Source organism: Anopheles darlingi, chromosome 2 (genome assembly GCF_943734745.1).
Source record: "Anopheles darlingi chromosome 2, idAnoDarlMG_H_01, whole genome shotgun sequence".
In the NCBI taxonomy this organism is placed as follows: Eukaryota; Metazoa; Arthropoda; class Insecta; order Diptera; family Culicidae; genus Anopheles; species Anopheles darlingi.
Window position 1 is genome coordinate 15549942 of NC_064874.1, and position 12150 is coordinate 15562091.

Here is a 12150-nt window from a genome sequence, read left to right on the forward strand (position 1 = left end):
TTGGCACAATTGGTGCAATAAATGTGGCGAATTATTATGGCGCACACGTCATGGCGGCGGCGGCGGCGGTAGCGACGACACGCCATGTCCGGTTAGGTTCATGCATCGAGCTTGAACCTCTAGCGCCAAGATTGAGACCTGCTCGGTATTGCGTATTCCTCCTCGCTCATGCTAGGACCGTCGTGTTTCATGTTTCATTGCTTTGCTCAGCCAGCGATTTCGGTACCTTTTGACCGGTTTTTACGATTGATGTGCACGGGATTAGTAACGCCATTAAAACGCCGAACACCTGGCTGTATGGTGCGATGGTGATAAACGGACGTTAATGGGGTGTGTTTTGGTTGATGGCAAATATGGCCATCACTTTATGGCTTCGCTTGGCGCAAGGCAATCAAGCGCTGGGTTGTTTCTTGTTTTTTTTTTTTTGTTAGAATAATTCCACAACACAACTGCACCAAAACATTCCGTAATAATCTGCCAGCACGTTCGTCACGGTTAGTGGACACCACCACAGCTCCTTTAGAATGAATTTACCGCACGAAGTGACGAGAAACGGAATTGAAAACGTGTCCGATAAGTTTCATGCAGCTACGAATCTCGCAGAAGATGAACTGGCTTATGGCTATCACGATCATAAATGTTTTGCGAAATCTTCTTAATGTGCTGTCGCTGAACGTGGAGCTGCGACACACACACACACAATTCATTAGCGGGAACCCACTGTTGCGCATAAAGTGCCGCACTAATGTTTGTTTCGTTTTTTTTTTCCTTCTTCTCTTTCTCGTCGCGGTATGCAGATTCGAGAGACTCAAAGCCAAAGATAACGACTTCGAGGTACGGTTCGCGCACTTGGGCAACCTTGGCGTACGGAGCGGCGTGACCGAGTTCAACTGGGACAGCAACATCGACGATCTGCCGAGCAACGAGCATCACTGATACCGGCCTCTGCGGGGTCGTCCGGGATCGGCCACGATGTCGTTCGCCGCTGTCGCTTCAACTCGGACCACCACAACGGCCACCGGTAGTGTCCGAGTCACGCGACGAGCGAAGCATCTGCCGCCAGCGTCCATCTCGCGGCGTGCCAGCCACCTAACCGGTGCAGCATCTCCGGCCGGAGAGCACGGTGTCGTACGGGGCAACCGAGTTGCAACCGTTCCTCATCAAAACTCAATCAATCATCGTCGTGCCGGAAATGGCACCACCGGCGGTCGTCGTAGGTATGGTGCTGGTGGCAACCTGACGGCAAACGAAGCGAGAATGGCATCGCCAGCCAGTGGTGGTGGCGGCTCGGTGTACTACGGTGGTCACGTTGACAACCCCATTAGTGTTAAGCCCAATCCCACTAGTCCGAGAAGTGACGAGAAGGAGAAGGAGGAGCGTAGGCGTAAGAAGACAAAGCATCAGCAGCACCATCAGCGTCAGCTGCAGCCGCCGGCAAACCACAAATGGCACGGAGACGACCTCACGGTAGACAGTGCCGGTGAGGCTGTTGCTGCTGCTGCTGCTGTTGAACAGCGGCGATAGTTTGGCTGCGGTGGATGCAATGGTAGCCAATGCACACCGCGATCATGTGATCGTGATCGCTCCCGTGACATAATCTGTGCCGGATTTATGAATAATGAAAGCGCGAAGCCTGACGCGTGACCACAGCGTATCCCCAAAAAGGGCAAAGGGATATGATTAGGCCCAGGGTAGATCGTCGCTTCCGACGCGTCGAATTTAAGCTCCAAAAAAACAACCGAAGAATCAATCGGATTACTTGCAGTTAGAGTGACACAAAAGGGGCACCGGCCAAAAACGGGGCGCCCGCGCGCGCGCACACACCCCATGTACAGCACGGCTTATCGGCCGGTTCCGCCTTCAGTTATTATGCTAATAATAGCGCCCGCAGGTCACTCGTTGCGTTTCGTTACTGGTGTCGCTTTTGGACCGTAAAGCCACTGTTCTACGCTATAAGACGATAAGTTCCTCCTACCAGTAACACCGCAACCACCAACACAAGATTGCTGCCGCGAATCTCACAAGCATCACCAACGCAAACGCGGCATTGTGGAAGGGAGGAAATGGTTTTATGTAAGGATTACTTTTAAGGAAGCTGATGGATCGGTGTGGTGCTTCCAGTGCTGGTAGATAAGCCCTCTGAACACAAACCTCCCCGCCCGGGGTCTGTGGAATCGGATCAACCTTCCTTGGATGCTCTGTGCTTGTGTCTTTTACCGCTCGTTATCCCTGTTCATACTTAAAGCTCGAAGATGCACGGATTGTGCATTCATTTCCGGTTTCGCCTTGTCGACAGCTACCTAATGATGGTGCAACACTTTCGAGGGTTTTGCAAATGACAAATGGACGCCGCCGGCATGCTCGAGCATAAGTACCGGCGCGTTAGCTTGGTTAGCGTTGAACCAGGCGCAAGGTATGCAGACGTCGTCTATGGCCGAGGCTAGGCTAGAGATGGCCAACGTTCGTTTGTCGTTGGGAAAACGCTCGACAAAAAGACGAGCAAAAATCATACGAGCGCAAAAACGAATTACGGGCGATTGCGACCGGAAGTGTGAAGTGAACAGAGTGTATCCGATGCGACGGAAACTGACGACACCGTTCGGCAGTTAAGAAGTGGAGAGGGACGGAGCAGCAGCGCACACAACAGTCGGGCGTTGGGCAAATGGCACAAGAGAACTGACGGAAAAGAGATGAGGAAAGCGGCGGTAGCAGATCTCCTTTTTCCGGTGTTCGGAGCGCCTTTTTGCTTCCCCCCTTTTTCCGTTGTACGTCGTGTGTGTGTGTTTGTGTCTCTGCGTATGCCATGCGTGCCATAACCCCCAGTAGCCATGGAGATGACAGTTACTTTGACTTCCGTTTTTTGTGCGCTGTGACGACTGTGATACGGCCGAGCGTTCGGGTGCCATCGCTAAAAGCACCGATGGTAGCATGGAATGAAGGCACGAACGAGAAAAGAGAGGAAGCCAGGAAGGAAGAAGAGGCAGAAAGACGGAAAAGGCTCACCGTGGATGCTGACTGTGTGCACATTGCGTGAAATCTATGTGTTTTCCCTGGAAGGAAAATTATGTTCAAGAGCCCAGAGCCAGCTTGCGGCTGGCGCAGAAGGCAGAGCTAGGACTGCGTGATAGAAAGTGAAAAGTGTGAAGCATCGACTCACCGTGCATGTGCTCAGTAACGAGTTAATGTAACCTGTCATCGTCGTCTTCATCACCAACACCAGGCATCAGCAGCATCTCTCAATCACACTGGATCTTCCTCGGCCCAACGCTACCTCCTCTCTTCTGTCGTCGTCGTCATCGTCGCTGTTGTGCCTGTCAACGAGCCATCTTCCTCACCGGAAATGGAACCGCTAGCATCACATGTGAGTTAGATAATGGAATCCATTTTTTGACAAATGCGTTTAAAACTTGTAACTGAATCAGCAGCGCGATGGCGCCTGCAAGGCGCGTAGAAAGGCTTTGTTTTAATGTGCTTACTCATGAATTTCACTCTTCACTCGAGGAGCGAGCTGTAGTTATGATTAATGCGTATTTATAGCACTCGCTATACGAACCAACACGTTTCTCGTGATGGTAATGTGAATAGACACATTGTGGCACTGTAGTTATGGTTGATATGAACAAGAAGGCAAAGATGATTAATTGAGTTAAACAATGGTTGTTTCAAATGTTAAGAAATGTCTTACTTCACGTGAATCCATATTTCTTCGTTATAGAAAATTTTGTAACACTGCTTTCTCTACTCTACCCTGCACAAGATAATTATTTGTTTTTCAAAATCATTTGCAAACACTACCAAGAGTTTTGTCCGTTATCGATTACGCCTTCTATGATTCCAGACTGAAAAATAACATAATGCGATGGAAAAGCAGAAGCGAAATGACTTTTGAGTTTACTTGGATTATCCTTCCAAGCGACTGTCGGGGGATTCGATTCCATTATTGGATTACCGACATAACTCCGACAAAAATGTCATCAGTGTTTGCAGGGGAACGACGAATGATATGGTGCCCGCTTGTTTTTTCTTGATTATAGTTTGTTGTTGCGGCATGGTTTCACTGCGCGTCCACCGTTCGGTCCACCTAATCTCGAATGGTGTGGTCTCCCTTCTCCTCCATTCCACCAAACAATCGTTCTTTTGGCCAACGGTAGCTTCGGTAGCATAGCAGAATGGTCAACAGAATGTAATCCAATAATCGATGGCATTGGGCGTTGCTGTTTAGCACCGTTTTGGTGTGAACACCATATCCGGTTGCTCAACATGACCGTAGATTTGTGAAAAAAAAAATCGACATCCAACGGTCTCGTCGGTGTAGCACAATCTTTAACACAAGAAGATTGCCACGACACGAAATGTCGTGTTCTATTTCATGCTTTTCTGGATGGCTGCTGTCGGTCTCCGTTACTGGATTGGTGGGCTCTTCTGTTGTTCAATAAACAATAACACACCGCTCGTGAATGGTACAAGTAATGAAATATCGATTGCTTCACGCTTTTAGTCCTTAAAATGGCAGACTGAAACCGTGTCCAAGGATGATCATACGAAATGTGCACGCCTGTATCCCTAACACTATCGCTACTGGGCTCATGAAATCCTGAGAAGATCACATTGAGCTTCGGATGTTGCAAACGATGCCGGACAATACGAGAACCATCCGGTCCGCTCCGGTCACTAGGCTCCTTCCGGTGTCTAGCGGGTAGACGGCGCTGAATATCGGAGCCACTTAATTGGGATAACATTCGGACGATGCTTAGTCCCAATCGTCGGCATCTATCCGAGCAGCAGTAGCAGCAGCAGTGAGCCGTTGTGTGTTCACAGAAGCCGTCACCGTCGTACGCACTCTCGCTTTCGGGAACAGAGGGCGTGTATACCGCGGATAGGGCTCCTCCTGCACCATTAGCTGTTGCTGGAGGATGTCATTCGCTCGTGTTCTGCTCGTGGTACGGCTAGCCGGGTTGCTCGGTCTGCCTGCGTTGACGCGGCTCCATGTCGGAGCAGCGAGATATCCGTGGGAGAAATGTAGCAAGCTACACGGAGTAACTTAATTTGCCATCGACACCCTCCGCTCCCGACACGACCCACCGTCATCTGAATCATCTGAATCGTCTGCTAGTCAACCATCTTCCGGAGCATTGCCCGGCGGTAAGACCACGCAGACAGCGCTAGTCGCCGTTGATACCGGGTCCGGCCTCCCTGCCGCTAAACAATCGCCGGCATGACGACCCAGACCGTGTCAATTATTTCTCATTTTGCACACTTTGGCCCGCCATGGTCTGTGCAAACGGATTCCCGGCGAGCGAGAAGCTCCATAAACGCAGACACATACTCGAGTTCGCATCTCTCGGTATTAGGTGTTAGCAGGTTCCGACTGCCAGTGGCCACGAACGATTTCCGTGCTGTGTTCTCTATTTGTGTTCGAGCGAGCAAGCAACAAAGTCGGAACAAACAGGACCCGGCTTCCCCAAAAAGCGGTCTAGAGAAGTCTGAAAGTTGTGTCGAGAAGTAAGATAACTACAACCAATGATGGTCAACAAGAAGGCGCACGAAGCAACACCATCGCCTGATATTCGATTGGATTGCTTAATGGTCTTGCTAAATGGGTAAGGTCGCGTTGGTGCGAGAACGTGGGAGAAATTAAAGAACGAAAAATGGGTATCTGAAAAAAAAAACACCGTTGCTGCCGTGCTGCTGTTGGTGCGACTGCTGTAGTCTACGCAGTCAGACATTAAGCCATAAATTCATTAATTTAACCACTTGCTGTCTGCAATAGCCGTCGTATGGTAGCTACTCTCTTGGCCTGCTGGGACGCTCAGACAGCAACGTTTCGTTCGTTCGAACGAATAAATGACGAATCGTGCAAACGCACGATGTATCGATGGAAGGTCGAATGGCTTGTCACGCCGCTCCAAGTGACACTTAGTTGCGCCATCGGTAATACAAATTGTTTTTACCGTGTGGTGATGCTGGTGTTCGACCGTAACCAGAGTGAGCTTGGGTAGCTTCGATGCACCGTGGCGACTGTGAAGTGTTTTACTTCCATTTGAGCTCCGGTGGTGCAAATTGAAGTGATGTTCCGTCGGAGTGCGTGCACTTTCAATCAGCGGTAGGTGGTAGCTCACGATAGGCCACAGCGACGCACCTCACAAAGTCACTACCGTTGGTTGACGCACGTTGGGGATAGCATTAGCACCGGGCAACTTGTCAACGACGAGCAAGTGTGCAACAATTTGTTTGATAAAGTGGTTACTAGATTGGCTCGCTGGTGTCATGCGAAAACAAGTATAACCTTTTTTGTCTCATCACATCATTCGACACCTTTTTCTTCCGGCGACATGCAACGATAATCGTTAGATGAATGTTGGTTGAGTTCCTTCCAGAGCTTCTTTTACGATCTCTTCGCTCTTCCATCAATTGGTTACATACAAAAAATTGCTTGATTAAGGTGCTCAAGTTGATGGTCAATAGAGGGAAGCACTTCAAGTCGTTAGTTAGCTCAGGCTATCTCAGTTTGATTTGAAAGCAAAACGATGTTCCAAACCGTTTGTCCGCGCAAAGGTATCGAACAATTTTAAGCGTGTTGCCGATTGGCAACGACACGACACAATCCGAATCTCACGACCCCAACGTCGCCAGCCTTGGAAACGGAGAAAGAATCACGCCCGACGTGCGATAACACTATTTGCATAATTTATTGCGCCAAACAAGCAACGGAAGGAATGGTGGAATGGGTGGATCGTAAAACCCACCTTCCTGATGCATGCATGTTTGTCTTATTAGTTAGTCGATACTACACCCGCGTCGGAAGACCTTGAATCGAACCGAATCAATCATCAATGCTTTGGAGACCACCCAGGAGGTCCGGAAGGCTTCTGTAGCTTGCTAATACCCCTGAAGTGTAGTGGACAACCCCTGAATCAGAGGGTTCGAATGGCAAGCCTAATCATGATTACATCGCCGACCGTCGCCTGCTACTCATTAGCCCCATTTGCCACGTGTTCGGTTTAGATAAGTTTTGAAATGATCGATAAAGGGAAGCCAGAGAAGAAGGCGTTCACGGTTCTTCAGTTCGTTCTAGAAAATCACAAAAGAAACAACTGCAAAGACCGAGTTAACGATGTGAGAAGCTACATGCCAAGAAGATGTGTTCCGCGTGGAACTGTTGAACGGTTGACCCTTTGCCCGACAGCGAACAAGCCATAAACGACCCCGCCCGACCAACCGACCGCTTCTTCCATTCCATCCACCATTTCTCGATCACTTCATTGTTGGCCCATCGATCGTAAATGCTCTTGTTTATTGATGAGCATTTAAAGATTCCCGGGCGCACCACATCCTAGCACCACACTTCTCGGGTGCCTTCTCGGGTGAGTCTATGTTGCTCGAAAAGATAGACAAACAGAGCGAAAGAGATTGAGAGTGTGTGCGTTGGTGGTTGGAGGATTGTCTGTCCCAATCTCATACACCGAGCAGAGAGATAGAGAGAGAACATCGATGTAGCAAAAGATGCTGGACGACGAGAGCTAATGCGTCATCGGGTCCATCGGGTCCACTCGGCGGAGTCCGTCCGTCCATCTGTCGCCGCTGTAAGCGATCAAACTCGTTAGCCACGGATGGGAGAACGTCGTCGTGAACGTATGTTTATTTGAGGAAAAGGAAGAAGCAAAGCCGACGGATCCTTTTCCACGCTGTGCCATGCCATGTCAGCCTCATGTTGAGCCATGTGTGTCCAATATGGTGGTGCGTCCGCCGTTATCCCTACACAACTGCCCGGAATATGAATGCACGTGGCGAAGGCGAAGGGTACTCACAAGCTTTTTGGGAAAAACCCCCCGTTATAGACAGCGCCATCGATGCTGCTCTTTGGTATAAGGACAAATCAGACAGTGGTATATGGCGTACGACCATCTGTGCACCACCGTTTTGTGCTGCTCGTCAGCCCAAAAAAAGGGCTCTACTGTACTCCTACTGCTGCCGCTGATCCTGCTACGTTACTCCACAAAGGGAAAACAAAGGGAAAAACTATGACGTCGAACGCGAGCTATCGATGAACTCTCTGCGTCCGTTATCGGCAATAAAGTGAAGCCTTCTCTCAAACTCCCATCGGATGAGTTTCATTGGGGTTTTGTGTAGGCTGCTAATGGTAGTCCATCATCTCTTCCGCACGTCCATCCGGTCCATACCGAAAATTCCGAACTTTTGCCGACATGGAGGTAAAGCTGGCGCTACACATTTGGCGTGACATTCGAGCATTCCAATCGGGAACGTGTTCACCGGCGGTGCGTTTGGTTTGGTGGGAATTGGGTGAAAATTGCTATTCGACTGTGTGCGCGCGCGTGCGGGCGCCCTAAAACCGAATATGATGACGCTCTCGAAGCACGCCCTCCGGGGTTCGTGCTCTGCGTGCAGTCCATGTCCCTTTTTTATGCTCGCCTCGTCCTCTTTCCTTGTTGTCGATTTCATGATATGTTGGATAGGAATCTAGGGACCACCGTTCGTTGGCGCTACCTTGCTTGGGGGATGATTGTTCGAATGGAACCGAAAACTGGCCAACGAGCTTCGTTTCTAGGCCAGCAGTTCTAGTGTGGACGGACGGCACGATGTCATTATTGGGTTTATGTTAGCAATTAGTTAAATTGGAGCCAGTAGGAGTAGGAGAAATGAGAAGGACACAAGGGCACACACACACACACAAGGGTCGATGAACGAACGATGAAGCATATTCGATGGAATGGCTAATAGAGGGGGAAATCGAGATGCTGTTGCTACACGAAAATCGACTCCAATCGACGAGTCTGGCAATCGGACCTATTGTTATCGACACAGTTGTAGCAGCTTACTCTTGAGGTGGCTTATGCTTCGATACGATGTCTGTCACTTGTGCTCTTCTTCTCTTTCAAAAAAATCGCAACAACTAACTTGAAGATTCTTATACTACTTCAGACTTTGTCAAAGCTCAAAACTATTGTATTATTTGTCATCCAAATGTCAGCAGTAGGACTGTAAAGAGCACTTCCTCTCGCAACGGTCCCACTTTCATTGCCTATCAACGCGCCATAATCCAAATGGCTATCGTCATGATTGTTGATTGTTATGGCTCAGCATCACACTGGCGCCAGCCCGCTTCCCACTCATATTGTCGACGCATACACACATTAGCTTGTACGACTTTTTGGCATAGTCGCACGTCGCGTAGCATAAAAGCCGAATTGATAGCAGCATAGCATAGCCAGCCAGCCAGCCGGCCAGCCAGCATTGGGCGCGAGCACAGCCGCGAGACGGCCACATTGGCGACCTCGAAATATGGCCCGTTTGGCGACACCGGCACCGACCGATTTTATCACAAAGAAGCAGGAAGGGAAAAAGGAACAAACAGGATGGCGCGAGGAGCGAACATTTGTAATAATCATTTTTTATGCGTCACCACAGTTACCGCAGTGGCCATCATCTTGGTGGTGTTCAATGTTGGACTTGGACGCTATATTTGTACTTCAAGAATTCCGTGCCCTCTAGTGCCTTCCGCTTCTTCAACATTGTTCCAACTCGTATTGATACCAGACGATGGTTTCAGAGACATGTGAATATATGCTGGACACTTTCTTTGTTTCCCTTTTTTCCCAAGAAAATCCCAACGTTTTTCGGGTCCGGAATCCACAGACGTGGTACCAACGCAATCCTCCAACCACCAGAGCTCTCATGTGCCCCGGAGCCCTGAGCCAGAGTTAATGTGCGTTTGGCCGACGGTAGTGTAACAATGGTACTATGGGGGTCTGGCTGCTCCCTTGCCCTGACCACCAGAAGCTCCGGCGGCTGTTGTCTTGGTTTACGCGCATTCACCGGCAACAAACACGGGCTCATCTCCGGGGAGTCATTGCCGCAGGTGTTATGGCGTCCGGAGCCGTAAATGAGATTTATCCTAGACATCCTAACACAGCTAGCTAGCTGTAGCCGGCTACCAGCTGTGTTCCATCGCAGCGCAATGGGCGGTTGTTTACGTCCAGGAAGGAGAAGAACAACAACAACAACAACGGCGTAACTCCCTCCGGTGGTGGGGTGTGCTCTGCCCGCTGTGTCTGTAACAGAGCGTGGTGGTAGAGGAGGCTAGGGAGAATGGGTCAGACGCTGATAAGCTGGATTGTGGTGGTGTAACAAAGGATGTCTTCATTAGGCGAGCGTAAAGCGCGCACTCTCCGGCCCCTGGCCGGGGATGGCTGGCTCCAAGATGCTGCTGACGACGCGCTCGCCTTGGATTGGATGGATAGAAGGTCGTTCAATGTGAGGAACGATGGCGCCATTAAGTTTATCCTAGGGTGTAGAGGCATGGGCATGTGGCCGGACGCACGTCATGTTTGGCACGTCAACACCAGAGCCGTGCACGACGTGTGGTGGCTGAAGGCGGCACTTCCACTTCCTTAAAATCCAGTCGCCTGCTCCTTCATGGCGGTTCTTATGCTAACAGTGAACCAATATCACCCAGCATCTCTTGTGCTTCTTCCGAAGCGGCGCTCCAATTCGCCAAGAAATGTGCGACGTTGACTCATCGTTCTCGTTGCCAAAAACCTTGCCAGCATAGGCCAGGCCAGGCAGACATGGAGGCAGTTGAACCGGCAAACATTATTGGATTTACTCGTTCGCATCCCAGCGCAGGCCAAGGGCGGTAACCAATCGCCTGATAACCTCTTCCTGTCCTCCCGGTCCCAGACCACCACAACCGCACATCGTTTGCTTCTTGGCACCGGTACCACGTGCCCGGGTTGTGCTAGGGCACGTTCAACTACTAGGCCACGGCGCTGGTAACGGTGCGTGCTTCTCGGGGCCCAGTGCGTACGCTTGGCAAATATTTGCCCAATTCGTGGAACGTTTCAAAACTTTCAACGCTCGTCGGAACCGTCTTCGAGCATTGTAAGGACCTTCTGGAGGTTTCCTCTTCAGCAAACTGTAGTCGCGACAAAAGGCGTTGGACGCTCCCAATTGTGGATCCCAAATGGGCGCCCTTTTGCGATGACTATTGTCATCATTATATCGTCAGTGTGTTTAGAGAGTGGATCCGCCGACCGTGTTTGGTGGACAGTTTGTGGAGGAGCAACACTTGGCTTCAACTTTGTGTCAGGACGTCAGAACTTTCAAGTTCCCCCCACCCCCCATCCTTGCCGTGACATCAACACGACGTTAAGCAGTCCGGATCGAAGTCGTCCCTCTTTTGCAACACTTCCCAAAAACACGAATACACGGACTGGTGCTTCCGTCAGCGTCAGAAGCGATCGGGAACCTGGAGCGAGGTTAAGGAGTGGCGACACGTGCTGATGCCTCCGGGCACTGGACAAAGTTATACTTTTCCTCCTGAAAAGCTCCAAAAAACAACGGAACTCATCGCCGTTGCCCCTTTTGTCCGCCATCGGGGATGACAACAAGCCGCCCGCCCGTGGGGTTTTGTCTTTACTGTGTCCTAGTCACAATCATAAACTTCGCAACGGACTAGCTCGTCGAAACTAGCTAGCTAGCAAGTAGTAGTAGTAGTAGTAGTAGTAGCAGTAGGTTGTTCGCAAAACTCGAAAAGTTTGCACTCCACTGCCGCTACTGGCCTTGCACGTTTTAGGATCCTCAAACCGACGACGTACTCCAACTTGTAGTTCCTGATTCCTGGCACCGGGCTGGCCGGAATTCCAACCCCACGTCCCTCGAGTGTAGTTTCATGAAGCGCGTCGAGAACGCGCGCGTTCGCCATGATGCAAAATGTCGACAGCGTCACCGTCACACTATCCTGCAAGTAGTTTCCATCTTCTAGCCATCGACCAAAGTCGCAACCTTTTACGGCAGACAGGAAAGCGTTCTGACACCGACCGGAGCTCTGATCCGGATCCGGATCCTGCTGCTGCTGCGGTGCGCGCACTAGTAGAGGGATGGGACCAACTTTTTCGCATCCAAAATCCTCTACTCTGCAAGAACGCTGGAGGTTGAAAGTTGGTCGGTCCACGATGGCAACATTATCTAATGGAAACCGACCGCGAGCCCGTTGATGGCATTCGTAACTATCGTTAGCACGTCTCGCGGGAGGAGTAAGCGGACGGGCCCAGACGACACCGGGATGCCACCGAATGTCGTTGATGTGGGGGCTCATCAAAAGCATTCCACTGGTGTGGAGGTGGTGGTGAA

The 12150-nt window shown here is 50.4% G+C and overlaps 1 protein-coding gene across 1 annotated transcript in view; it reads left to right on the forward strand.

Annotated features, from left to right (window-relative positions):
- LOC125950999 (heparan-sulfate 6-O-sulfotransferase 2) overlaps window positions 1–12150 on the forward strand; it is a 61988-nt gene that overhangs the window by 33364 nt on the left and 16474 nt on the right. Inside the window, exon 5 of the mRNA XM_049679475.1 lies at window positions 798–3361. Within this exon, the coding sequence (XP_049535432.1) occupies window positions 798–936 (139 nt within the window). The 3' untranslated portion in view covers window positions 937–3361. The remainder of the gene's footprint in view (window positions 1–797; window positions 3362–12150) is intronic.